This window comes from Hirundo rustica, chromosome 6 (genome assembly GCF_015227805.2).
Source record: "Hirundo rustica isolate bHirRus1 chromosome 6, bHirRus1.pri.v3, whole genome shotgun sequence".
NCBI classification, from domain to species: Eukaryota; Metazoa; Chordata; class Aves; order Passeriformes; family Hirundinidae; genus Hirundo; species Hirundo rustica.
In genome coordinates this window covers 31606350-31633948 of record NC_053455.1, presented here as the reverse complement: position 1 = coordinate 31633948, position 27599 = coordinate 31606350, and the positions used below count along the sequence as shown (strand labels likewise).

The window sequence follows — 27599 nt, the reverse complement described above, 5'->3', positions numbered from 1 at the left end:
TATATGCATTTTGTCAGTACAATAGACAAGAATAATATGATTCTAGGAGAAAAGGTAGTGTAAGAAAAAGCTTGATGTAGAATAAAATAAAAAGAGAAGAATCTGTTAGTTGATAAGAAACTGACATACTTTAAAGGAGGCTTCAAATAGTTTTATTTATGTCCCTTAGTCATTGCTAAAAACCAATTTCTTGTAATAGTTTCCATTTAAAAATAGGGACAAAAGTGGTTGTCTTTCCAGTCTAAATGCAAATAATGTATTAAATGTTAATACAGTTGATTTTTTCAAGTATTGAATTGAAATATCTTAGTCCATTAGTTTTGTTAAAATAATTAGTTTTCCATTATAAAATTGTAATTTTTCAATCATGCAAGAACCGATAGTTCAGTCAAAATCATCTTGTTATTTAACTGTTTGGTAGTTTATCATCCTGGCATTTTGATAACTAATTTGATACAAGACTCTGTCCCCTTCATCATCTTTACTTTTTTTTTGGCAGGACCTTGACTTGATTTCTGGTTGTCAGAATTCTTCTGAAAGTTCATCCAATACATTTTCCAGTTCATCACTTTCCTTGCTATTGCAGGAGCTGTTGTCCCAATAATTACTATTTTCTGCTGGGCTTCTGCAATCAATTCTGTGATTCATCTCTTCCATGAAGCTTATAAACAATAAAATGTATTAATAAAAATGCTTTCCCAAACTAAAACAAACATTAATGTACAATATTTCTGCTGTCATCGTCAATTCTCTCTAAGCCTTTTGTTTATCAACTCCTCTGTTTGTCTCACATTTATCTTCCTTTATCTAATCTAATGGCATCTATCCAATTTCTATGCACTTTTCATCAAGGTGATATATTTCCTCTTACGTAGTACCTTTGTGTTCTTAGCGTGCCTCATGGCAGAAATGATTTTTCAGTCATTTAGTATTTATTCTACATTGATGTCAAATAATAAATATTTATTGCAAACCTCTTGACAGGGAAATGTGATGCTAGAAAGAAAAAAAAAGGAGACTAAGATTTGACCATTGTATAGAGGCTGGGCTTGGAAAAACTTGAAATTGCTTTCATTTTTACTTCCCTCATCTATCGCTATCATTTGCGCTTTACAGGCACAGCAGCATAAGAATAACTGCAGATGGATTTTACATTCCATTTTCAGAAGCTCATGGGTAGCTCATTCAAAAGTATCACAGGATGAATTAGAAAGACTCTGTACTGTTTCATCATTTTTTCTATATGTTTTCTGTTAATTTCATTGTTTAAATTATAATTTTTGTAATCAAATTGCCTGTTTATTTCTTTAGCCTATTACTTACCATTACTGTTTACTCATCTCGAAATGCGTACTACATTTGGTGCAACTTTAACTCCACTGAAGTTTTTAATAGGAAAAAATAATGGTGGGGCCTAGATTCATTTTTGATTCCATGATTAGATAGTGCTTATCACTAAAGGTGTGTCTTTCATTTTGCTGGCTAGGAAACAGTGCAATAAATTCCTTTACATACATTGGGAACATTAGTGGAGTTGTATTTTCCTTTCTTTTCCTGAAGTGAAGAATGAACCGAGGAAGTCTTTTATGTTGGACTGAAAATTTAGGTTCATGATCTTAAGTTTTATAAATTAGGATTGTGGAAAGAGATCTGTGTTTCAGCTTGTTACTAAATGATTCTGAATTCAGATCCAGGTTCAGATAATACATCTTTCTGTACTCTCCTCAGTTTTCAGCCAGGAATGATTTAGAATTGAAACAAGACATATACTTGAATATTTGTGAGGTTTGTAAATTCCTATTCTGCCTGTGCTGTGTGTTTCTGAGTTATTCTGGAGGATCTCACGTGTTTTCCACATACTCGGGTGGCTCTTAGGAATCTTATGGAGAGGAGCAGATGCTCACCAGAAAATATAGATGAGAAGACTTTAAATTACAGATTCTGTATTTGAAAGCCAGCAACTTTTTCTTGGTTTATTCACCACAAAGACCCTTAGCTGCATGTCAGTCATCAAAGGACTTTGTTAGTATGCATTGTTGCAGCTCTGTCAGTTCTATCGGCGTAAAACACGGGTTGGCAGGGCTTCGATGCTGTCAGGAAGAGCATAGGACTTGAAGAGACTTAATAGATCATGAAGTACTCCCTAGGTACTACTTCATATCCCTTTCATAAATATTTTAATCTGAATCCTAAAAACAAAGATTAACTTTTAAACTTTGCCTCTTTGAGTTGAAGGCTCTTCCAGAGTCTCACTTTATTGATAGTTATGAACTTTAAAATTTCCAGTGAAAATATCTTCATGGCTGCAAATCTGTTCTTCTGCCAGTGTTGTCAGCTTGAGAAGTTCTCTTTCTTCCTGCTTCATTTTCTCATTTCCTCTGTTCCCATTCACTTACACACACAAACACTGTCAGCCTTCATTTTTGCCAGATTCACTGGGCTAACGTTTTTTCTAGTGCCATCTCAGATGAGCACTCCAGTCTCCTTGCCAGCATACGGCCCATCTCTTGCAGTTTGGGTTCATAAGTACACAGTCTCCCAGATTAAACCTTGCTGGTGTCTTGTACAGAAACACCCAGGTATCCCTGGTTTTACCAGGTGTATCCCTGGTTTTACCAGGTGTACGTGGTGGTGCACCGTACAACTGGGTCTGCCGCTGTCTTGACTACATCACCTTACTGGTCAATCTAAGCGAGATACTAATATCTCAGGTACACCCAGGAAGTGTCTTCTTTCCAATAACTGACTGTTTCCCCTTTTGTCTTACAGTTTCTGTGTTATCCTTGTTTTCTTCATTTCCAGTTCCCATTGAGCAGTGTTAATAGCTTTACAGAAATCCAAAGAGATGAATTCAAATTTATATCAGACTTCTAAAAAGAAGTCAAAGAAGGATGTCGTGCATGTCTGGCATGACACCCATGTTTTCTTTTTACCCTATTTTCCAACACTTTAGTTCATGGAATCGTAGAATGAGTTGGAAGGAACTCATATGGATCGCAGAGTCCAGCTCCTGGCCCTACACAGGACAGCCCTAGGATCACACCCTATGCCTGAGCGTGTTTCCCAAATGCTTCTTGAACTCTGTCAGGCTGGTGCTATGACCACTTTCTGGGGTGCCTCTTCCAATGCCCAAACACCCTCTGGGTGAAGAATTTTGTTATAATATCCAACCTAAACTTCTCCTGACAAAACTTCAGCTCTTCCATCCTGTCCCTGGTCACCAGGGGGAAGAGATTAGTGCCTGCCCCTCCTCTTCTCCTCATGAGGAAGATGTAGACTGCAATGAGGTCCCCCCTCAGTCTTCTCTTCTCCAGGCTGAGCAGACCAAGTTACCTCAGCTGCTCCTCATACATACTCCCCTCAAGATGCTTCACAATCTTTGTAGTCCTCCTCTGGACGCTCTCTTACAGCTTTGTATACTTCTTACACTGTGGCTCTCAGAACTGCCCCCAGCACTCGAGGTGAGGCTGCCCCAGTGCAGCGCACAGCAGGACGATCCCCTCCCTTGCCCGGCTGTGATGCTGTGCCTGATGTCCCCCAGGACAGGGCTGGCCCTCCTGGCTGCCAGGGCACTGCTGACTCAAGTTCAGCTTGCCATCAACCAGGAGCCCCAGGTTTCTTTCCACAGTGCTGCTCTACAGACTCTCGTTCCCCAGTCTGTCCATACATCCAGGGTTGCTCCATCCTGGGTGCAGAATCCAGAACTTTCTGTTGTTAAACATGGTGATTGCCCAGTCCCCTAAATTTTCAAGGTTTCTCTGCAGGTTCTCCCTGTCTCTGAGGGAGTCAACAGCTCCTCACAATTTAGTATCATCAGCAAATTTACTTATTATTCCTTTGAGTCCTGGGTCCAAGTTGTGTTACTCCTCACTTCAAAATTTCTTCTAAAGTCCTGCATGGTACTATCAGGTTGTAGGCATCAGCTCACCAGTTTACTTTTTTTTTTTCCTCTTGTTTTAGGGGGGACTAAGTTTGCTGCTTCTCAGTTGAAGACGTTGAATCATCTTCAAGTTCATAGAAAAGTGACAAATACTAGCTATCAGACCTAAATTCACATGCTGTTTCTTAGAATGGTTTCCTGATAGAGATTATCTACTTCTGCTGAATGTGCTAAATTCCTGAAGTTTTTGTTCCTCTCAGTTGTTATTTCTATACCAATGTGATATAGATAATTCCCATTACCTGCATTTTCTTCTTTTTCAGTATTGTCCTACTTGAGGAAAAATTATTATTTTTTTCACTGATATCTAGGAGTATATTTAATCACTATGCCAATATAATTTCATAATAAATCCAGCTTTTATTTCCTTTTTGCTATTGTTAATAGTCTTTCCAGAGTCAACATTACCTTGATTTTTGGTAATCCTTGATTTATACTTCCACTTCCTAGCCTTGAAAACATAATTTTCTTTTTTTGAGATGTATTTCCTTTCAAGCTTTATAAGTTCCTTGTGTATATGTAAGGACCTACTCTATGTTGACTCTTCCAGCTAGAGGTTAATTTGCAATGAGCTTTTACAATTTTTTTGGTTTTGCTTGAAAAACAAATCTAAATACATATTTATTTTTTAATGTTATGTTAAATACTATAAAAATGTTATAAAAATGAATTCTGTGTGCTCTATCTGGTTGTGAAATATGCAGTTGTACTTTAAAGGTTCTTTTTCTCAGTGGGAAAATCTTCAAAATAAAGCAAAACCTTTGAATATTCTGAGCTGTTTCCATTTCACTGAAAAGGAAACTAATTCAGAGTCTCAGATGTAGCTGTGCAGCAGCTGCCTTTCAGAGGGCCCTGTGATGTGCTGCTGAAAGGATGTGATTTATTATATTTTTTCATTGCTATACATAGCTATGTACATATTGTAACGGAATAAAAATGCAGTAACAGAATGTACATAGAGCTATTTGAATGTCTATCCATGTGCACGTATAACTGTGCCTAGTGCACATGCATATATAGGTTAGTATTTATGTGCATAGTAGTGCATGGAATGCCAAAAATTTGATCTTAGATGTCAGAATTGTAACTGTTTCACTTCAGGCCTTTGCAATTAAACAGACAGCTGTTGTGGGAGACTCTACCTGAGTGTTCATACAGTTTTTCCACCCCTTCCTCTCCCTTGTGTTTTCAGAGCTGACAGAGGGTGTGAAGCACCTGGAGGCAATTCCTCTTGACTCTACTTTCTTCCAGGCAGTCTTCCTCCTGTTTTCTCTGTGCTAACCAGTGACTGGACCTGAGGAAATGGCCTGAAGTTGTGTCAGAGGAGGTTTAGGTTAGCTATTGGAGTAAGGGTCTTCATGTAGAGGGAGGTTGGGCACTGGAACAGGCTCCCGAGGGCAGTGGTCACAGCACCAAGCCTGTTCAAGTTCAAGGAGTGTTTAGAACAATGCCCTCAGGCACATGGTATGACTCTTGGGGATGGTCCTGTGCAGAGCTGGGAGTTGGATTTGATGATCCTTTTGCATCCCTTCCAGCTCAGTTTATCCTGTGATAATGGCAGGTAATGGAATTCAGGTTTTGTTAGAGTGCATCAGGCTTGTGGGATGTGACTTTCCCCTCTTTTCTCTTTAATCCCAGAGAGAATTGTAATTAACATGGAAGAGGGGAAAGTGCTACTACAGCAGTTTTCCTACATGGAGTGTTCACAAAGTATTCACAGTATCATATCCTCAGGTGGTTTTGCCAGCTTCATAAAACAGAAAGGAAAACGTTGACATTTGGACTGGTCTGATGTTCTCCAACTGTATTTGTGGTCTTTATGTGCCTGCCTTTATTTTTCACTTTCAAAGAAGAAAGGAGATTGTTTGGTTTAAATGCTGAAGCCCATAAAAGTGTTAACTAGCTGTCAGTAATAATGGTTACATTTGAAGAACCAGATACGGAGACATTTTTAGTTCAGCCCAGATCAGAATCAGATGAGAAGGAGTTGCAAGACTAAGCATCTAAGCATGGTCCTGTCTACAGATTACATACAAATACAAATGAAACTACCTATTTTACAGACACCCTTAGCATAAAAGTGCTACGAGAAAATCACATGAGCCTTGATGCTGCAGCAGAATTTGCTGTCAAAACTTTTGGATACTCAAACACACCGTAGAGCTCAAATTTTTGGTGCTTAATATTGCTATTCTCATACTTAGGAATAGACGTCCCAGTTCTGTATGTCTATATGTTATTCAAAACTGTCTGACTTTGCAGGGAAATGTGAGCAGTTTTGGTGAATGCGAACTTCCTTGTTTTCCTTGTAGTCTCTCCTGGACCTTGTAAAAACCTGCTTACTGCTTCCCCGACGTCTGATCGGCACCACCAACCAGAATTCATATGCAGTGACCCTTACAAGTGCTCGAATGTTTGGCAGAATTAGGGCACGCCCTTTTGAAATGATGGGATTTTTATCTGTATTTGGATGTACCTGACAGAAGGCTGCCTGTCCTGGGCTGCGAGGGCGCAGGATCTGACAGAGCTTTGGGAATTTAGGCACTGAGGTGTGTGAGGTTCCGCAGCATGCTGCCCAGCAGGCCGCACGGAGGGCTTGGATGAAATGAGGGCACTGAAAGGAAGCCGGCAGGCCGGCTCTGTGTCCTCAGCCCTCACAACTCTGCCAGACTGGCCTGCCGGGAGCATATCCCTGCTGAAGCCCAGCAGGAGCTGAAGGGAAGCCATCCACCCAAGCCACGTCCCCAGGGAGCGGGAGGGCAGGAGGGCTCTCCCAGAGTACACGGCCACTGCTGGGAGGGCTGGTTTCCAGATCCCAGCCTTTTCTAGCTGGGGAAGAGGTGAGCAAGAACCATGTTTCAGGTTTGTTCAGCAGCTCTGTGCTGGAGGCAGAGCAGCAGCACACTCTCTGCTTCAGCCACTGCTGTCAGTGATGTCTGCAGGGCCGTGTGGGCACCGTCAGATCAGTGTTTGTGCTGATCACATTTTGGGCAGAGTGTATTAAATTTGTCATTAAAATGTCACTTTCATGCAGGTGAGAGAACGAGGGTTATTTTAGGCGAGCTGTGGAGGAACAGTCCTTGGCAATGAGCAAAAATCAAACAGGCAAGCAATAAAGCTTGGCACGTTTGTGTGAGTTTGCCACCTGCAGGTCCCACATTCCCTATTCTGCTATCAAAACCATTTCTGTCTCTGCTGCACTCGTCTTCCGCAGAGGGTGGTTCTACCGTAGTGGAGCCAGGTTTATTTCTGGTGTCACCCTAATACCAAGCTAAATTCAATTGCACTGTGCACCCACCCCGAAGGAATTCTGGTTCCTATTTTGATATTTCAAGGACAAGATCCTTGAATAAAGCTTGACATGGTCATTACCCATTTTGCAGAGGAGGACATCCAGGTACTTGCAACGGTATGTTACCATCCCCAGTGTGATGGCCCATGAGTGGACTTGCTGCTTCCAGGGGCCGGATGTAAACAGTGGGTGGAGTTCTTGGAGAAGCCAAGGGGGCATATCTGTGAAATGGCTCATGGCAATTAAAAATTGCATGTATATGGCAGAAGCAGTTTGGTTCAAAATCGTCTTTGAGTGCAAAAGCCTGAACCAGCAGGAATAGTTAAGCTTAACAGGATGCCAATAAGGCAAGCAAAACTTATTGCTTCCATGACTGTTTTTTCAGGACCTGTAAATCCTTTTAAAATTGCAGCATGATGTATATATGTGTATGAGAAGATCTCAACTATTTTCAAGTGACAGGGCTAGATCAATAACTACATGTCATTTCTGAAGTATGCTTCACTACTTCTGGAAGTTAAATCTAGTGAGATGTTTTTGCAGATTTGAGCTTTGATCTGTATATTATAAAGATGCATACTTACATCATACATTTGCTTTGCAGCTCCTGGTTGCTAAATCTCCTGTTGCTCCATTCTCCACTTTTTTCTACACCATTGAAAAATCAGGCTTGGTTCTTCAGGGTAAGACCGGAGCATTGTTGTTTTGCCTTTTCAATTAGTATTTTAAGCAGATGAATGTAGATAACAACTACTACTGTTGAAAATGGTGCTGTTTATACTGAATTAGAAGCCCACACTTTTAAATATTTTTTTTTTAACAGTGCTGAATGAACTGTTTTTTCTTGGATTACACTAAATTAGTTCTTGGGTATTGCCATGGATCTAGACATGGGCCCTGAAATTATTAACCAGGGCTCCCTGTTTTCCTCCAAGGTAAAGTGGAATGGTTTGGGTAGCGTGGGATCCTATGGGATAGGTTTCTTCAGGAGAAACATACCCATCTATCATTAATAACCTTCTCTAATAAATGGTTCTTCTTCAGCAAATGGCTTGGCATCAGTAAAAATACAGGAAATAAATATCTGATTTCTATTTCTGTGATCATTTTAATGCTAATGCCCTATGGCCTTAAATTATCCTCAGATTCTCTAGGATATGAAGTGGTGTACTGAAAAGCTGGATATTACTATCTCGCTATCAGGGAACTAGGATTCCTCCTGGCTGTGCCCCCAGTCATGTACTTTTTAGACACAGCCAAGAGGGAAGTTTAACTTCACTTCTTTTCCCATTTATCCCAACAAACATCCTTACTTTTTGACAAACAATAATAGATCAATTTTTTTGAGTTGATGTCTTTTGATATGCAGCCTGGCTCCTTATCACTGCATCAGTTTAACAAACTGAATAAAACTAGTCAGTGCCTGTCACTTTCTGTTCAGGGAGGACACTGTGATGTGCAGCCAGGGCAATAACACAAGTCAGTATAGCTGGTTCTCAGTTTCCAGTGATGGAGAATCACTGATCCTCTGAGGCACTATGGACATTTTAAGGGATTATGGACATTTTAAGGGATATGAACAGTTCTCCTCCTGCTGATTGCACATTTCTCACATTCAAACAGTCTGTACCAGATTAATGACGTATTTTTATTTCCTAGTGACTCAATATGCTTACATCTAAGGTGATGCAAAATGTCAGAAAACAAAAGAAATGAAAATATTTTATGATGCATTTTTGCTTCCATTTGATACATCAACATAATTGTATTGGGGGGAGGTGTCTATATAGGGTTTCCTAAGCCTTTGGATACTACTTTCAGTATATTCTTAGATAGCATTTTGGGCACTTGATCTGCTTTACTTGGTACCAGTAATTCTAAAATACAGGAACTAGAAACAATTTTTATTACTTTAAGCTGATGTTACTTGCAAGAGTTGGTCTTGACATGTTTTGTTTCAGTATAGGGTAGGTGATAAGCTACTTTTCTATCTTGGTTATCTTGAGTTACATAGATGTTTCTGATCATAATTAAAAATGGTAGAAAATTTCCTGCTCTGTCCTCAGGCACTAATGTAATGAAACTCCGGGAAAGAAAGTTTTCCCATTTCAGAAACAAGGAGCATTTGTTCAGAGATGATCTCAATTTTTTCATCTCTTTTCTGTGAGCCATGAATATAACTATCCCAGGACTGAACCATACCTTTAAAGAACAAATGGGCCTGATTACATGTAATGATGATGGAGCAGCACGATGAGGAGGATATCAACGTATTATAAGTGTGGCAATTTCTCTTTTCCCTATACCCATATATTTCTGGGGTGTACTTTTAAAACATAGTTTGCCTTTTTCCTGCAAACATATAAAATACCAGTTTGGATTTCTTTAAGTAATTGATGTCTTGATACATTCTTTGTGCATTTTGAAAGGCAACTAGAATGTCTTCTCTGTGTGAGCCTTTTATTACTTTCTGACTACATCATTAGGTTTCTATTTTAGACATATTTTCTCCAAGATGGGTAGCAAGGAAGGGCATGGTTCCCCTGATAACGTGCCCCAGACTCTTTTGCAGAGACTTGTAAGCACTTTCACATGAACCATCTCACTGATTTGTAAAAGTAAATATTGCATGGTGTCATCCCACATTTCAGTGATCATTAATTCTGTGGAAAGAGGAAGCGAGCAAATCACTAGGAAATGTCTGGTTTGGATAAGATGCAGAAAGTGGCACCAGGCTGCCTTGTTCAAGAGAGGCTAGAGTTTTTCTGCGAGTTTTAGTTGGGGCTTCTTTCCAAAGGGAAGCTGGATGAAGGTAAGATGACGGTAAGGCAGCTAGCCACGGGCCAGCCGGTGACTGCTGGGGGACATCACATAGCGCTAACGAGTGGAATCTGTCCCGCAGCCTGATGGCGAAGGCAACTCTCCCATTCAGGCTTTGTTGTTTAATTCCCTTGGTGTCAGGAGGTGAGCACATTCAGGGTGGCTGATGGGAACAAGCGGATGGATGTGGGAACTGGTGAGAAGCAGCAGCTGCCTGAAGCGCCCTGGATTCTTTCTTTTTACTCAGGGGGTCCCATCCCGCGACCATTAACCAATAGGCCATAAACAAATTGATATCGGAAAATGTGGCTGGAAGCTTCCCTGATTAGTGAGGGTGAATGGGGAATGAAAGACAAAGTGAAAGTGTGATTTAACAGTTCCACAAGCAATTTCCATTGCCACCTCTGAGGGATTAGGATGTGTGGAATAGGCTTAAAAAAAAAAAAAAAAAAAAAAAAAAAAAAAGGAGGAGCTCCCTCCCGCTTTGTTCTGTGGGCTGGGGGATAATAAAACGGCAGGAGAGGCAGCGCGGCTAGTTAGGGATTTCACAGACTGCTATTTGATGCAGTTTAAGGAGCCCTTCTGCTATTGTTGCGGTTAAAATGGGAAGCGGAACTGTTCTCCATTTGCAAAAATCTCCAGCGTCCTCAGGAAGAGGGCTGAGAGCAAAAGGCTATTAAGATGGTAATGCTGCCCCATTTGGAGGAGTGTATCAAAATCCTCTTTGTCAATGTAAATTACTGCTCTGTTTCCCTGGTATCTTTGCATCTCATGGCCTCAGTGCAAGCACAGAAGTTTTTGGAAGAGACCCTAGTGAAGGCCGAACTGCTTTCCTTTCATTGTCAGAGGAGATCTCCGGGCTGCCCAAGAGTCCCTTGGAGAAAACTTCTTTGCTTTTACGAACTTGGAGCGTTCAGGGATGAGGAGAATCCATTTATGCACTCAACTCTTTTATTTCCACTTTCAGACTAGAGAAATGAAATGTGATGATTGAAAAGTGAGATTGGACAGTCAGAAATTTAGCAAGACAAGTCTTCAGCATCCTCCTGTCATTGCTTCAGATTGCTCTGTGCTATAGAGGGAGGGGACTGCAACCCCAAAAATACCCTCAACTGCCTTTACATTGCAATGCAATGTCATGCTATGCTCTGCCATGCTGTACAGTGGCATTCTTTGATGAACCTGAATTGTGAGTGCAAAATCCAGTCTGACAGCTAATCTCTATTTTGTAGAGATCTTAGACAAAAAGGCAGAAACCTGTTTCTAAGCACTGCAAAATATTGGAAGTTTTACTGTCAGCTTGTGTTGGCTATTCTAAGAACTTGCTGTCGCTTCCCTATTTCAATATACCAGTTGCAGTGAATGAAATCATACTGTTAAAAAGAAGAATAAATTTAAAAGAGCTCCAGATCTAGTTGATTAAGAGTGCAAATTGTAAGATGATTTTTTCATTGACTATGATATAATTTCTGTTTTGATTGAAATTGCTAGCTGATAATTCTGTTCTGGTATAACAGTCAGAAGAAATTTCAAGCTGCTCTTGCCTAATTGTAGTTTCATTGAAGCTGAATGTAGCACATACTGGGTGCTGAACTAGAAGATGCTACTTAGCTTTGTGCACACATATGTGAAAAAGATAGGCTGAATGAAACTGATTTGAAGCTGTATTCTGTGGGCGACCATACAAGTCTAGCTTTGAAAGCAGCAGTGTTCTGGGGTATAAATACAAGCTAGCAACAAGCCTAGCTGTTACCTACCAGCAACTCAGCTGTTTGTGGAAGTCTCATTCCATCTTACTTGAGCAAATGCCTTCTGTTACCAAGAGGATGGTGCTGTGAAAGGAGACAGGGACATGGTGGCTGTTTGCCAGCTGAAGTCTACTGGGGCTGAATGCTTTAACTGAGTGATTAACGTTGCTCTTCACATATAGCTAATTATATTAGTGAGCTAGGACTTGCTTTTGAGTAATGATATAGTTTCATAGGGTTTAAAGATGGATAGAATTATCAGTTCATCCAAACTGACCTCCCATATATCGTACCTGTTTCCTTCAGGTACCTGGTAGCTTTGTCGCACTGAATCATTTCTTCTACAAAAGTAATCACTATTATTTGCAGGCATAAGGAAATACGAGTTCCTGGTTTGCTTTGACAGTGTTTTCAAATTTTAGCTACCTTGCTGCAATACCCGTGTTCTATATTTCAGATTAGAATTTGTCTGCCTTCAGCTTTTGGCTTCAGTTCTTGTCATGACTTTCAGTGCTAAATAAAGCACCGTTGCTGGAAAATGGTTGCCATTTGTCATGAGTGTACTTGGCATTATGATTTATCTTGCTAGGTTTTACTCTTCCTTTTTGAAAGAAAGGTATAACTGTCTGTAAATTTAACCTCAAAATTTTGTGTCTCCTGCTGACTGGCTTCCCTCACTACTCAGAGAAAGAATAGAATACCTTGTATTGTCAAAGGGAGGAGTCTGGGGGTTGTTCCACAGGACTGGATAATTAGTTGATTAATCCACCCTTTCTGCTGCCCTCTTTTCCACTGCACACGACCTGTCTGAACACAAACGTGCTCACCTTGCATGTGATGTCCTATTGAGGCAGGTAACTTTTGTGTAGAAACGAATGTGGCACTTGGAAGAGAGTGTCTTAAGTTTCACACTAGTAAGGCAAAAATATCTAGTAACAGCCAAATCTAGGGAAACCTTAGTGCATTATGTTTCATTTGTCACTAAGGTAATGAAAGAGGCTCATTTTGATCTCAAAATAGCATAGGGTCTGGGTTTGTAGTGCAGCACAGCAAACTGTCTCCAAAGTGCTATAACTAATTTCTATGGCTGAAGCAAGTGAAAAGTGCCTCATTTTATTTTGTAAAGAAACAAGTAGTGAGGTAGACGAGGAATTCTGAAAGAAAGGGCAGCATTATTTGTATTGTATTGTGTGGGTTTGAACAGTGAAAGACAATTATTTACTGCATCAAAAGCTTTTATTCAATTGAAGAACTGTAACTATGAAGTGACCTTTGTCTGGAGCAACATGGATATAATCTGTAAAATGAAGCAGGGTTGTACTTGATGTGTGAATGGGTAGAAGACAGATTAATGGGAATAGAGTTGTGCATTGCTATTGAGATGGTAAAAGATTTGCAGTGCCACTGGTGATTTCCAGCCCTATTGGAGGGATAAAGATGAACTGATCATTGTTAGGATCTCTGTGGGGTGGAACCGTTTTTGCTGTATTCCCCACAGTACACTGAAAGTCTCATGCTATTTCTAACAGGTCTGTAATAATGAGAGCAAAGAAGCACGATCAGTTGGTAGATTAAGTCCATCCTGGGAGTAAGGCATGAGGAAAAAATAAGACTGCCATCATCCCAATGCCTGCAACATCACCCACACAGATATAGCTGACATCAATGAAAAGGTCCTTTTGTTCAGGTAATTCATGGCATTTTGAGGAGTGGGTTGCTAAACCTGGCCCAGGCACGGTGTTTGCTTGGGTGAGGGTGTCCTCATTAGATGGGTTTGTGGGAATTGCTTTACTGCTCTGCAGCAGCACTGCCAAAGCCTTGCTGGAGTAGCCAAACTCCACGGTGTCAAATGAAGGAGGGCAGAGAAACTGAGTACAGATGCAAAACCAATTTAAAATGTTAATAATGAGAAGTAGAAGGAAAATATTTCAATGGGAGGGAAGATTAGAGGCATCTTGGGTTTAGATCCAGTAGAAACCAAATAAACTGTCATTTCAATAAAATTAAATGTTTCTCTCTACACACATGGCCTTTCACATAGTGGCATAGTGGATAGGCAGTACGTTGGTAAAGTTTCTGGCTGTACTTTCTCCTGTGAGCTTAACTTGTGAGAGGATATTATGCTGGATAAATCCAGATTAGCACAAGGTTTTGAATTGCCTGCTTATTTCTAAAGATGCTTGTAAAAGTAGTGAAGATACAGTACTGCTGTCTTGCACTTGAAAGCCAAATGTGTCCCTAAATGCTTTACTAGATTGCAACTGAAGTGCCAGCATTTAATTTGTCTGAAGTTCTACTAAATGTAATACCAAAAAAAAAAAAAAAAAAAAAAGCTTAAGTGCAAGCAGTGTGCCAAATCTGTTCTCATTTATACAAGTGCAAATCAAAACTAATTTATTTTAATCCAGTGTTATTAAAACAATGAGCTGAAGAGTGTCTGTTCCCCTCTTTTCAAGGTTGGCATAGGCTTCCTGGGACAAAATTGTCTCACTTCAGAGAAATCTTCTCCTTACCAGGCTCTCTGTAATGAATTCCTGATCAAAGTGGGCTGCTCCCCTGGGTTTTCAGCATAGTGCTAAAGCAAATGGCCTTTTTTCCAAAAGGCTTTTAACATAAGGAGTGTAATTGTCTGTTGATTAGAGGTAGTGTCTGTGATTTGTGACAATATATTGTTCTGGGAACTGAACATTGTCATGGAAGACTAAGACTTTACTAGTAATTGCCTGGACTGAATGTAGATGTTACATCTTTCAAGCTACAGATTTGTAAAATAAGGTCAAATGTACCTAAGATGGACTTAATGTTCTTAAGTGAACACATTCATAAGTAGGAGGCCAAATAAATGTCTGTTCAAAAACATGTTTTTCAGCCAGAGTAAAGTCTCATGCTTTTATATGCAGCTTACAAAAGTAAAAGACAGTTAAGTCTCACTGTGACTTTTTCTTTTCTCACGTAGGCACAGCTAGCTTTCTTTTGCTATCCTCAACTGTTATGTTTGTACTGGCTTCACCATTAGCTTGTTTGGTGAAGCCATCACTGATGTAATTTGATCTTGTGAAAATATAGTTAGCAATAGAGGACTATGACCCAAATTACTTACCCTTGGTAATACATGCAACTTAGCTATAGGAATTTATATATTACTAAAATCTTGTAAAATCCCAAAGTGTACAGCCTGTTTTCCAAAGAGAAATTCTGGACACTTTATTGTTCCCTCTGCTGAGGAGATCCAGGAGTTACCTACAGTCTAAACTGTGGAAGTCTCCAGAGTGCAATTCTGTGAGGGCAAACACACTTGAATAGCTCTTCATCTAAACTAGAAAATTTTGACTGAGGAGAGGCTTACTAGGACAGGGATAACACTTACAAATAGGGGTTCCACTGCTTTGACCCCAGTGCTGTTTTTCTTTGAAACTTTCTCTATGTTTCCAGAATTAACACCCTCCAAACAACCTCATGTATCTCTGCATCTGATGTGTTGACTTGCCCTGTCACAGATTTAAATTATCTTCTCATATAATCTTAAATCTATCTTGATAAGATGGAATAGGAATATATAGCACTTTCTTAGAAACAGGCACATGTGATAAAACCTCTCAGCAAACAGTGGTTTACTTCAAATGCCTTTTCTCGTTACAGTCATTCCATAGAATTCATAATATTGGGCTGTTACTGTAAAGTATTTTCTGCAGAGTTCCTTTGAACTTTAGCACTGCTCCTCAGTGTTTACATTGTAATGAAACCAATCCTGGTCCTTTGTCATTCAGTTCTGTGAAGTCCCCTGAAAAACTTGGGATTAAATTTCAGGGCCAGATTGAGCTGAAGAAGCATTATAGGGAAAAGAGAGGCAACAAGGTTAGTCAGCAGTTTGCTAGAGTGGTATTTCAGCCCAGGCTGTTCCTTGGTTTGCCACCTGAATAACCCTAGAGGGTGTGCCTTAGGGCTCAGCACATAGGCAAGGCAGCACAAGCCTGCAGGGGTGAGGAGGAAGCAAAGGCAAATGATGCCACAATTAACAGTTCAACAAAAGATGTTGAAAAAATTTTACTTTATTGTCCACTGAATCTCATTTTCATTTCAGCTTCCTAGTTTCTCAACTACAGAAAGATTTGCACATACAATCCCATGCGCTGTGAAGGTGCACTTCCCAGAAGCAGCACCCAAGATGTGAGGAGTGACATTTCTAGAAAATGCTGGGGGATATTAGAGTCTGAATAGTCTGAACTGAGTGCTCTGGGTTATTGTGGAGACCTCAGCTGAGATATGCCTTGCTATTCAGTGAATAGGCTTACAACAAACAGCCTGAAATCCAAAGTTGTGAATACCAAGTGTTTCACTGGTGGAGATGTTCTGAGTGAATTTAGGGATGGGTTGAGATTCTTTCTTAGTAGCATATATATAATATATCACATTTCTCCTTCAGGCTGCTTATGCTTGATGAAGGACTTCAGTCTTGAGACATGACAGGTGGTAACTGCACACCACATCACATCTCTTACTTTTCTTCATGCTGTATTTGTGCTGTAGATGAATTACCCAAAACAAGGTATTGGGCAGCCAGGCACATACATTGCAGCTGTGAGCCCTAGCTGTGAGCTAGACCATATCCTGTCTGCATTTGCTGAAGTCCACAGAGGAGCAGAACATCCTGTTTGCTTAGTTTTCTTTTGTCTGCCTCATACCAGCACAGGGAGAATATTACTCTGTATCTTTCCTTTGCTGCTCTGAAATTGGATCACAGAACTCATGATTGTGCTCAATAGCTGGAAATGCTGAGGATATCCGATTGCTGAGGTCTCTTATTTTAAACACCACATGCCAGGAAAAGTATGTGGGATCCCACCAGCTTAGCCCTGGAGGGTGCAGGATACATCAACAGGAAAACCAAACAAAACATGAAGTGAAATTCATTTGAAAAGGGAAGGGACTCATAGACCACCAATCAGAAGTGTTTAAACTCTTCATATTTACACAATAGGCCTTTTATTTTCCTTCAGTTCTTCCCAATATACAAACTATCTTAAACTGATGTTTAGAGCTGCAGCTGTCGCTAAAGGCAGTGGGACCTGTAGGTGCTCATTACCTTTGAAAATCAAGTCAATGTATTCTAATATGATAGTAAAAGCCAAAAGCACTAAATCAGGATGGTTAAAGCATAACTTTGATAGTTCTGTTATGTGATCCTGGCTGCTTTCATGTTTGATACAGAGGCAGGGCCTCATGCAGAGCACACCAGAGCTTAAAGGTATATTATTTCTTCTTTGCCTTTCAGCCTTCCTTCCCCTACAATTCTGATGCCTTGCTTCATCACTGCAGTCCTTCCAGCTGAGTAACACTGGATAGGACTTTATTCAAGTTTAGCAGAGGTAGCTTTTATTCATCCAGAATACTTTCTTTTCTTTGAGAAATAGGTTTTCTCCCCCTATTTCTCTGAAATGTGTGTTTGGCTGAACTGAGGAATGAGTGGTCACACAACTGACCCATAGCCAATATGGCCAGCAGTACAAGGTGGCAGCAACAAGGATGGGCAGCCACCTGAATCACAGTTTGATTTTCATTTGGAAGACTTGTCATGCCCTAGGAAAGGTTCCTAAGTAACAGGTAAAAGTCAGAGCAAGCCCTGATGACTCTAGTATAGAATGAACTAAATTCCACTGTCACATCTGAGCACAAAGGGAGTGAGGTGTCCCTCAAGCTGGTCCCAGCTGCCTGGGCTCAGGAAGGACACCATTTACTGCTCTGTCACTTAAGGGCACAGGAAAACTTCATACACAAACTGAACTTGCAAACTCAAGGGCTCTTCTGGCAGAGGGGGTAAGAGAGCTGGCCCACTGAGGGCTGCAGCCAACAGTGTGGCATTAATTTACAGAGAAAGCTCGCTTAACGGGCCTTCTGTTCCTGCTTGCCTCAGACTGGAAGCTTTCTCAGTTTGCTGGATGTCTTTTTTTTTTTTTTTTTTCCCTTTCATAGTGCCACATATTGTTGGTAAAATAAGGAAACTTGAAAACAGAGGAAGTAGAGGTAATGTTGATCTTGAAACACCAGCAATTGAAAAGACTATTCACAGTTTCCTTTAAAACAAAACCAAGGGGTAAGATAATGCTAACTAGGGCTGGGTGCCCAAGAGAGCATCATAATGAAGCATCCACTGTTATTGTTCAACTCAATGTTTGTTCTCCATGTGAACAAAAGGAAGGAAGAGCTCTGCTATCAGGCTGGAGAGGAAGGAGTCTTTGTTGCCCTTGGCTACCTTAACTTTAAATGTGAGGAAGCGCAGGGCACTGCAACATAACCTTTCTGCAGTATTAGATGAGGAAAATTGATAGTTCAGCAGGTTAAGGGCGGACACTCTGTTTATCTGAAGACTGGGCTTCTCTTTCATGACAGCCCCAAATCAGCTATGTCAGTGCTAATATTTATTTAGGTCATATGATGTTTTAAAAACCTGGTTTTAAACCCTGGCACTTCTGCTTTGCTGCTTCTCTGCCGTTTGATTCTTCCTCTGTGTTGTTGCCCACCACAGGAGCAGTAAGAGATGGCATTTCCTTATTGAATGTGACAGGCACCCAGTGTCTTGAGTGTAAAGTTCAGTCATGTTGCTGAATGTGTCTGCTAGGGACTGAGTCAGGTTTAGTGTACTTTTCTGTTCCTGCTCCACCCATAGATCTGTCTGCTGAAGTGGCAGAATTCCTGCTGTCCCTCTCCCCATCTATCAAGTCATGAGGATGACACACTGTCAGATTAGTGATAAAGTTTACCATGCTCAGAGCCATTGTTTCAGATTTTCAGATGACTCAGGCAATGATTGTGTCATCAGCTAACCTCAGGTTACAATTTAAAGATACCCCTGCAATCACGAAATTCTGCTTAGCTTGCCTGTGTGTTAGTCCTACTCTGGCTTTGTCTAGTCCATGTACTATCTCTGCATACCAAGAGACACTGGAAAAACAGATTTGCATCCCCTTAGGAGCAATGCTGTGGTGTTGGGATGTTTGAAAAATGTAGGTGCGTATTTTGATCCTGATATACGGAGTTCATTCCTTGTATATGATGCTTTGAAATTTCTGGACAGAAAATAAAAGCAGCCCACAAATACACATTAGTTTTGTCTCCCATTCAAGGTGCATCCTTGCATTTACTTCCTGTAAATTCAAGGTTGCCATGGTGCATGATGTACAAAATTATACTTCCACACATTTATGTTAGTCTGTTTCCATAATCCCAAAATCTAATTGTTCTCACAACAGTATGTTTTGTGAAAGTTCTACCAGCATTATTGTAGACAGAGAAAGAACATTAATTAGCTAAAATAGCCTTGTTTTGTTTAATGCAAGTGATCTGAGGACTTGATGATTTGTCAGACTGAAAGCATTTGGTGAGAATGCAAAGAGAATAGGGAGAATCCCATGAAACTACTGAGAGGGTCAAGTGTAAGAAATATTCTTTAAAGTGCCATAGTACATCAACTATATACCATGGAAGGCAGGAGAATTAGGGCCAGGCTCAAATTAGGTATTTGAGGTACGATCAATTTGTGCGTAAAACCATGCTGGATACAGGAATAAATAAATACCATATTACATTGTTGGGATTGTGGCTCTGTAAACCCACTAAGTTCAACACAGAAAATGGAAACACGCCCCCCCCCCCCCCCCCCCCCACAAACAAACAAACAAAAACAAACAAAAAACTAAAATCCCTCAGAATGTCCTGGGAAATTAAATAAAGAAATAAAATTAATTCAGACCACTCACCAAAGTAGCCTTCTGAAAACAGTTTGGTCTTTATTTCACATAAGAGATACAAAAGCTCAGTAAAATGCTGAAAATCCAGATGGACCAGTGGGGGAATGACTCTGACTGTACTTAGTTTTCTATGTTATAGCATCTTGAAGTATGGTGGTTCTTTGAAGAAAAAAATTCCAAGATGAGATTTAGCACATTTTAGTCAAGCCACAGCAAGTATACTCAGTTTACAAATACAAATGTTTTGGGTTTGTTTTGTTTTCCTAATTACTAACCCTAGAAATCATTTGTTTCCTAAAAGCTAAAAGGACTTCTTTCCTTCTCACATATCATCTTAAGTGGTTTTAATAGAAAAATTGTGTCTTTGCCAGTTTGAACAGTTGTCTTCAGTTAGGCCAGTCAAGGTGGCTTATGTATACAGTTACAGTTTTTGTATTTGGGTTTAAATTTATTAAATTAATTTTTTATTTGGGTTTGGATTTAAAATAAATCTGAAGAGGCATGGAAGAAATAGAATGTTCTTAGATTTTTGGTGACCCCTTTGCTGAACAGAACTAGAACATTCATTAGTGCAGTTGAAGATGAGAGATGAGCTGCTGAGTACTGTCAGGGAGCAATTATAAAAGTAGGTGCTGGTTTGATGCACCTGTAATTAGAACTGCCTAGCACAGTGGAAAGGGTTTCTTTTCCCTCTTAGGGCTAGAGGGCTTGGCAAAATCTCCTTTGGGATGAAACTAGAGCGTTTATCTGAAAGGCTTCTTGGGTAAAAGACAACCCTTTGACTTTCTTTTATATAAACTGGTTTTTTAAACTGACCATCTGTATCTATCGATAATAATTTCAACTTGCAGAGGATGTAAAAAAACAGGTAGCAGATACAAGAGGATTGGAAGCCTGCAGTCAAAGCCATGCCTGATGGAATTGCTTTTTGTTGGAGCAGTATCTTTGACAGACTTCAGCAGTGGTTTTAATTAAGAATGAGGGTTCCATTATAATAGATATGAGGGGTGGCAGTGGATGAGGCCATGATCTAACTGGAGAGGAGACTCATGGGCAGCAGAGTTCTGTGTTGCACTGCAGCAGTGCACGTCTTGCAGGTCATTAGCCTGGAAGGGGGTAGGCTAAGCTGTGACAGCATTCCCCTTCCCACTGCCTCACCTTTATACCTGTTTGGAAGGGGAAGGCTAATACAATAACATTTAACGACACAGATCAAAAGACAATGCTTTGATACAATGCACTTGGGTGTGATTTCTTCCTCTTCCTTGAATAGAGACTGAACCCTGGACATGAGGAGAGAGGTGCAGTCCTTATGTGCCTCCTCTAATGAGTTTTCTCACCAATGGATTAGACTTGACGACAGAACAGTTTGCTGTAGAAGGCTGAATCCTGCCTGTGCACAGATAGAAGCCTTTTATAGAAGAATCCTGTTAAAAAGATAAACTTGTTACCAGGAAGGAATCAAGTGAGCTGGTCTGACAAAAGAAACAAGAATAGATGGCACAGTGTTGGTGAAAAACTGTTTTTTAAAGAAGCAAAATAGTTTTGTTTCCACAAGCTAGCAAGAGGGATATTGGTTGCTACAGCAGGAGTTAAGTGGCATCAGATTCACCAGCCTGGTTGTTTATTTGTAGGGATATGTTCAGTGAACATTTCAAGCACTCCAGGAAGAAAAGAGAGACTGAGGACTTAGATATGTTTTATTAACATTTTCTGTCCAATAGAAATCAAACTGAAGATAACAGATAAATCCTGATTTCGCTTTATTATTAGTTGTTGAGATTGGCATTTATCAGAAGAAATGAGAAACAGACTACACCAGCAAACACATCTGGCCTTAGACTGGCCTTCAAGTCATCCAAAAAGAAGCATAAAATATGGAGTTGTTTACAGCCAGGCACTTAAAATCCCACACAGCTGCAAGGGTGAGAGGCAGCAGAATAAACTCTCAAGACAAGCTGACAACAGCTCCACTGCCGGGGTGCCCCTTTTGCAGACGAGACAACAACAGATGAAGAAATCTTGAGAATGACCCAGAGCAGTGCTCATTAGTGAATGAAGCACAGACAGGAAATGGGACAAGATTCCTTTTGTCATAGTTTTTCACCCAGCTGTCTGCCTGTCCCACAGCCACCCACAGGCAATCAAATATAGTCATAGTCAGCCTCCAGAAAAGTTATACAAATAAAACCTCCAGTGATTGCATACAGACTCCTTCCAAGTTACATTTGCCCCATTAGCAAGGAATGAAAAATTACTGGGTTTAATCCAGGCATGTTTATCATTGCAATTGAAACTTATTAGGAGGAGCTGTACTCAGGTAAATCTGATAGAACCGTGTGATTCCTCTTATTGATGTCATCTGGACATCTGTTTCTCTCTATACCTACTATTTATTATTGATTTGCTAGCACTTTTACTACATCTATTTTGTTTCCTTTGTATGGCAAAGCTGTGATTTTTACTTTATACAGGTATAAACTCTCTTTGTGTTGAACAGATGTGTGCTATTCCCTAAATGAGAGCATTAACACGCAGAGAAAAACATTTCTGGACTTCTGAAATTGGATCTGTGGAATCAAATGTTATTTTGAGATTTTTAAGTTATCATAATGACATTGAGACTCCAGCTTCTTTGGGACCTTTCTTTTGTGAGTACAGCTCACAGGCTATAAAAAGCATTTTCCTTTTCTTATGGATTGAATGCAGTTTTTTATCTATATTTTTCAGCTGTGGTTAAAAAACAGAAGTCCATTACAGAGAATTCTGTAACTCTTGTTTTCCCAAATGGCAGCCATCCTGTTGCTCTCCACCAGGAGACACCTGTCTGTATGGTACCGTGAGTAGCTACATTCTACTCTGGTGCTGTTCATTGTGCCTTCATGTTTGGCTTTGCTGCTCAGCTGCAGTGACCATTTTTAAATGGAGCAGTTGTTTATGAGCTGTTCATGAGAGTCTTCTGTATGGAGACTTTGAACTCATCATCACTGAGACTGAGCATCAATAGACATGAGTGTCATATTTGTAGCCTATAGCAATTATTTTACAAATAATGGATTCATGCAGTCTTGAGCCATCCAGTGTGTGTAGAGTTCCAGAGTGACATTAGGCAGACAGAGAATTCAAGTTGGTGTTAAAATAAAAAGCCCAGCCCCTTTCCCACCCAAAATTATGTCAGCACCAGTCTGAGACAACTCTCTCTAGGGTCAGCATCTCTATTTAGAAATCCCACTTGAATCAGTCCTTGTGAGTATCATGGCATTCTTTCACACTCTAAAGTGTCTACAAGGAACTAGTCTGAGACCAACTTACTCCACCCTATTCAGCTGTCAGAGAGACCTGCGATACAAAGAGGTCATAATTGCTAATAAAGTGATTTTATGTTTAACGGGAGGGGGGGCATTGCTGCAAACTATCAGAACAGTCTTTGAGGCACCTGGTATGTTGCTTTTGGAGTGCCATTAATATCTCTTCTGTGTTGTTACAATGGTAATGGTAGCTATCAGACATTGCTGCATCTCCTCTTACCACTGTGTCTGGGTGCAGTATCACAAGAGCTTTTAGTTGTGTATTTTTCCTCCCCACATCTCTCATTTCTCATCTTTATTTGAATCACAGTCTTGTTCAGCAGGTCAGCTAATGGAGAGCAGATTTTTTTACTAATTCTGGTTCTTTTTTCCCTTTTCCCTCTATTTATATAACACACAATTTGTAATCTTTTTAAAACTAAAGAAGAGAGAAGTCTTGAGTTCATCTAGATTAAAATCAGCTGCAGCCTATTAATGGACTCAGCCCAAGACCGAGACTTTAGGAAACAAAAACACTGGACTAAATTATACTGAACTGGCCTCTGTCTCCTGGTGAGGGGATTCATATAGCGAGAGGAAAGGGGAAAAGGGGGGTAAAGGGAGAGGATCTCCATGTGGTTTTAATTCATTTTGATTCTCTTCCTGAAGCTAATTTACCCGACACAAAGGCTCTGTAGTGGGCAGCCAGCTTTTTAGAAGTTTGGCTTTCACTGATAAACAACTCAGTTCCTGTTCTGAAGGTCTGAGATAGCTCAGACCTGTGTGTAATCAGCCAAGGTTTAATGTGAGTATTTTGGTACAGGGTATTTCAATTACATATTAGAGTCCTTTCATCATCTGTCAGAGGGTATCCTGAAGACTCAGATAGTTGATCTAACTCCTCCATTCATTCTGTCCCCAGAAACAGACAGTGAATTGTCTCATTGAAGAATCAGAATAGCAGACACATGGGCCAAAAGTGCTTCCACTGGCATGGCACTCACAGAAGGCAGTTCTGAGCTTCTTCTGGGCATGGGAGCCTTTGCCACCGAAGTAGCAGTGTACTGTTCTCTGCTCAAGGGAAAATACTCATTGGTTCTATTCATCCCCTTTAACATTAAATCTTTTTTATTGCATTCTTAGTCCCATTACTGTGTGTAGTCCTCCAGCAACATTCAAGAAGTTATGTCTTTGCCCTAAAAAGCCAGACAGTGGGTGGAGAAGTAAAGCAAACAGTAAATCATTAGCTGGAAATTACTTGATTAATTATGTTAGGCCCAGACTGTCTTTTGTTACAGTTTTCATGTGTTTAGTGACAACAACTTGTAATCTAAACAAAACTAGAAGGCAAATGGGGAGATTATTGAGGGGATTGAGATGGAGGAGGAAGTGGAACTGGGCCTTGGAAGGAAGGGTTGACTTGAGACAATAGCTGTGCATGTATGGCATCCCGGTGCTTCAGTCCCATGTGCAAATATTAGTTATGGGAAATGAGTGTATGCATGGCCCAAATCTGTCACTGGTCAATAAGCCACAGCAGTCAGCACCAGTTGTTCATTGCTCTATCAAATGTGCCCTAGGAATGGGTAACATCAAAGAAAACACGGTTTTAAAATTGAGGTCTGGGGATATCTGGCTTCAACTGATAATTCTTGCTGGTTTTGTGTAATAATGGACAAAAGAATTTCACCACGTCTTGTTTTCAATCTACTAATTTACAGAGATGCTGAAATGTTCAGCATTACATGAAGGACATTCCATTTCTACAGTGTTTCATCATGTACCCATATAATCCAGTTACTGCATAGTAACTAGATTATATGCTGCATATAATCATGCATATACTGCATGTCCTGGAAGCCTTGTATATCCTTATCTGGGCATATTTTTCCAAAATGAATTTTGCATTTTCATGGCTTTCCTGCTGTATGAGTCAGCTCAAGCAAAGGTTTAAATACAGAGAGAATCCCTTATATTTTGCTTGACAATTAATTTCTCACATTTATAACATGTCATCTGGAGACTAGGTTGAGCAGGACATGGTTTTTCCATGGGATTCTCCTGTACTCCTTCCTTCTCCTAAGCACATGCTGTACCTCTCCCATTAGCACCCTGTGTGCCACAGTGCTCTGAAAACAGGCTAAAGCTGCTGCAAAGCTTTCAGGAATTAGACTGTGTTTTTTAAGACTAAATCAAGTTTGATGTACTGGAAATCTTGGTAGTATTTCCTGCCTGTATTTCTTCTTTCCAAAACTTAAGGAAAGATGCAGCTGAAATAAAGTGACCTGGAGGCTTTTGGATACTGTAAGGTGTTTCACTTTTTCCCTTGGCCTTTCTCAAGTGCTGCTAGAAGCAAATTGGCTTACTGTCCTTTTCAGTTACTTTGTTTTGTTCTTCTGCTTTTATTGTCAGTAAGTCTGTTATTTGTCTAATGCTCAGACAGATCACTTTCTCCCCTCATCCCAACCTGTTAGATATGGATGACTCCAAGAGAAGTAGTTAAAACTTTATTCAGAAATAACTGGAAGTAATTTGCCATCTAGGACTTGGCCAGAGAATTTTTTGTCTTGAAGTAATCTAACAGTATTCTGAGAGAGTAAACTTAATTTTGGATGGCTTTGGATGACTTTTGTAAGAAGAAACTTGGTTTTTTGTTATTCTTTGCACACACACCCCCCCCCCCAACAAAAACAAAAAGTAAAATTAACAGTTGTATGCTTTTACTATTCCACATGTTTTGAGTGACAGCTAGCAAATTACCAAATAAATAATTACAGTAGTTTGATATAGTAAAAATTGTGTAATATTGGCTTAATACAGTAAGTGTCACATGCTAGGATATGCGTCCTGTGTTGACAAAGTTACCATATTCATCCCCAACACTTTTAGAAGCAGAGCTGCACTTCTCATTGCCCTAATTTCCAGATTTGTGGCATCTGTTCCCATGACTCCCTTTGTCTTGTGAGGTCCAGACCCTGCACAGCCTGTGTCTTTTGGTAGCCTTTTGTTTTTAGCAATTACTAAACAAAGCAGTATTTAACTGTAGCCTTATTTACCTTGAAAGGAAATGCAGTGCTAGTTTCAATAGGTTTTAACCCAAGACATAACAAAAGTCTTTTTTCTTCCATTGGTTCCAACCTGAATAAGCCAGATAGTTCAAACAAAAAACTTATGAGAAGGTTGGGGTTCAGTCATTTCAAGGCATCAAGCTATGACATAATTTTGAGAAACCTATTTTAATGTGTTTGCAGATTTGGGCTACTTATATTACTAACTTTTGGTTCCCAACATAAAAGTTCTCATCACAGCTGTAAAGCTAGAAATGCACTTTTGAAAAAGAGAGAAAATATTTGAGAGCGCAATATTCAGTTACCATGAAAAAAAGGCTTTTTCTTGATATTCTACTCTGACTCTGTCCAATTTGATCCTTTGCTGTCATATAAAATGGTGTAGCTGGTAAGGTGTTGATCCTGGAGGTTCCCAGGGATCTGACACAGCAGAAGTGATGTGCTATTACCAGGCTGAGCTCTAGTCACCTGTGCACTGTTAAGGGCCTGCAATATTTGCTCACATTTTACCTGTAGGGAGGAAAAAAATCTCAATTTTTTTTCAATTTTCAACTACAGAAAGTTCTCTGCATAGAGGAAGAAAATGGAGAGAGAGAGAAGAGAGACATCCTGCTTTCATGTTCTTCTCATGGTCCTGTAGCTGGCTGCACAAGCACGTGGGCAGCCACACGTGCCAAGGCACCCAGAGCTCAGTGCCCTTGTGCAGACGAGCACACGTGCACTTACGTGACTCAGACTAAGTTTCACTCCTCTGCTCTGGTGGCTGTTACAGGACAGGAAGCAGGGCCCACTGGGAGGATTTATTTTAAGAAGTTGCTGTATGATTTTGGTTCCTTTTGGCAGCAGTGTTCATTGCAAGCGTAGAGCTGTTCTCTTGGGGATACTCTGTGAGCTGTGTGGCTGTCGTTGTTTCTCATTTGCCCTGCTGTGCTCCATACTTAATGTGGCTTCAGAGTAGTCTGCTGATGTGTCAGGTCAAGCTCCTTGGGTTCCACTTCTCAGATAACCAGGAATAGTTCACCCCAGCTGCTGTCAAAGTGTTCAACTTTCCTTAAAACTATTCCTGCTAGTGTAACAGTCAACCAGCATTTTACCATGAAACAAATATTCTTTGGGGAGCTTCTGCATCTGTGGTAATCTGGGGAAGCTATGGGCAAAAGCTACTATGCGAGGTGTACACGTGCTCACAGTCTGAAACTAGACCAAAGAATAAAGGGCAGAATAATATACATAAGCATAATGTGATAGGGGTTTTACAGAAATTCCATTTGGACGATATTTACAGTCATTGCCATACATTCCCTGGGATGCTTTTTAATAGTTTCTGAAATGAGATGGCTTTATTGTTTAGAGAGCTCCAAGAATTAAAATTGTTCTTAGCTTGGGAGTTTTGCTGCTAGTTTCTCTAGCAGCTGTTGAGGAACAGGCCACAAGTTCTTCTTTATCACTTCTGCCTGGTGGGTGAACGATGCATTTGGAGTTCTTTGATTTTGCTTTTAGTGTGTTGGGGAACATTGTCATATGGCCTAAAGCAAAATGGTGGAGGAAGAATGAAGTTATTTGCTTTGATCATCATCAGTTTTAACAAAACTAAGACGGCTCAGTCTGGTGCATTTTCCATGAATTGGATATATTGTACATTGCTTTCAAGATTTTCATGCTGGGCAGCACTAATTTTGTGGATCTTTGGTACACTCAG

The 27599-nt window shown here is 40.2% G+C and overlaps 1 protein-coding gene across 16 annotated transcripts in view; it reads left to right on the top strand.

The window, feature by feature from the left end:
* The window catches only part of RAD51B (RAD51 paralog B), a 399430-nt gene that overhangs the window by 234457 nt on the left and 137374 nt on the right, over positions 1-27599 (top strand). For 5 of the 16 annotated variants that reach the window (XR_009207998.1, XR_009207999.1, XM_040068175.2 and 2 more), the window contains one exon: positions 7837-7915. The exons of 5 other annotated variants lie outside the window; for them this stretch is intronic. Coding sequence is in view for 7 of the 11 variants with exons in the window: in XM_040068175.2 (XP_039924109.1) it covers positions 7837-7915 (79 nt within the window). In the remaining 4 variants the exon portion in view is untranslated. Of the gene's footprint in view, positions 1-3960; positions 4202-7836; positions 7916-8055; positions 8103-13329; positions 13508-14256; positions 14568-27599 lie in introns of those variants that run through there. 6 more of the 16 variants (XR_009208001.1, XR_009208000.1, XM_058421137.1 and 3 more) reach the window with 5 other exon arrangements.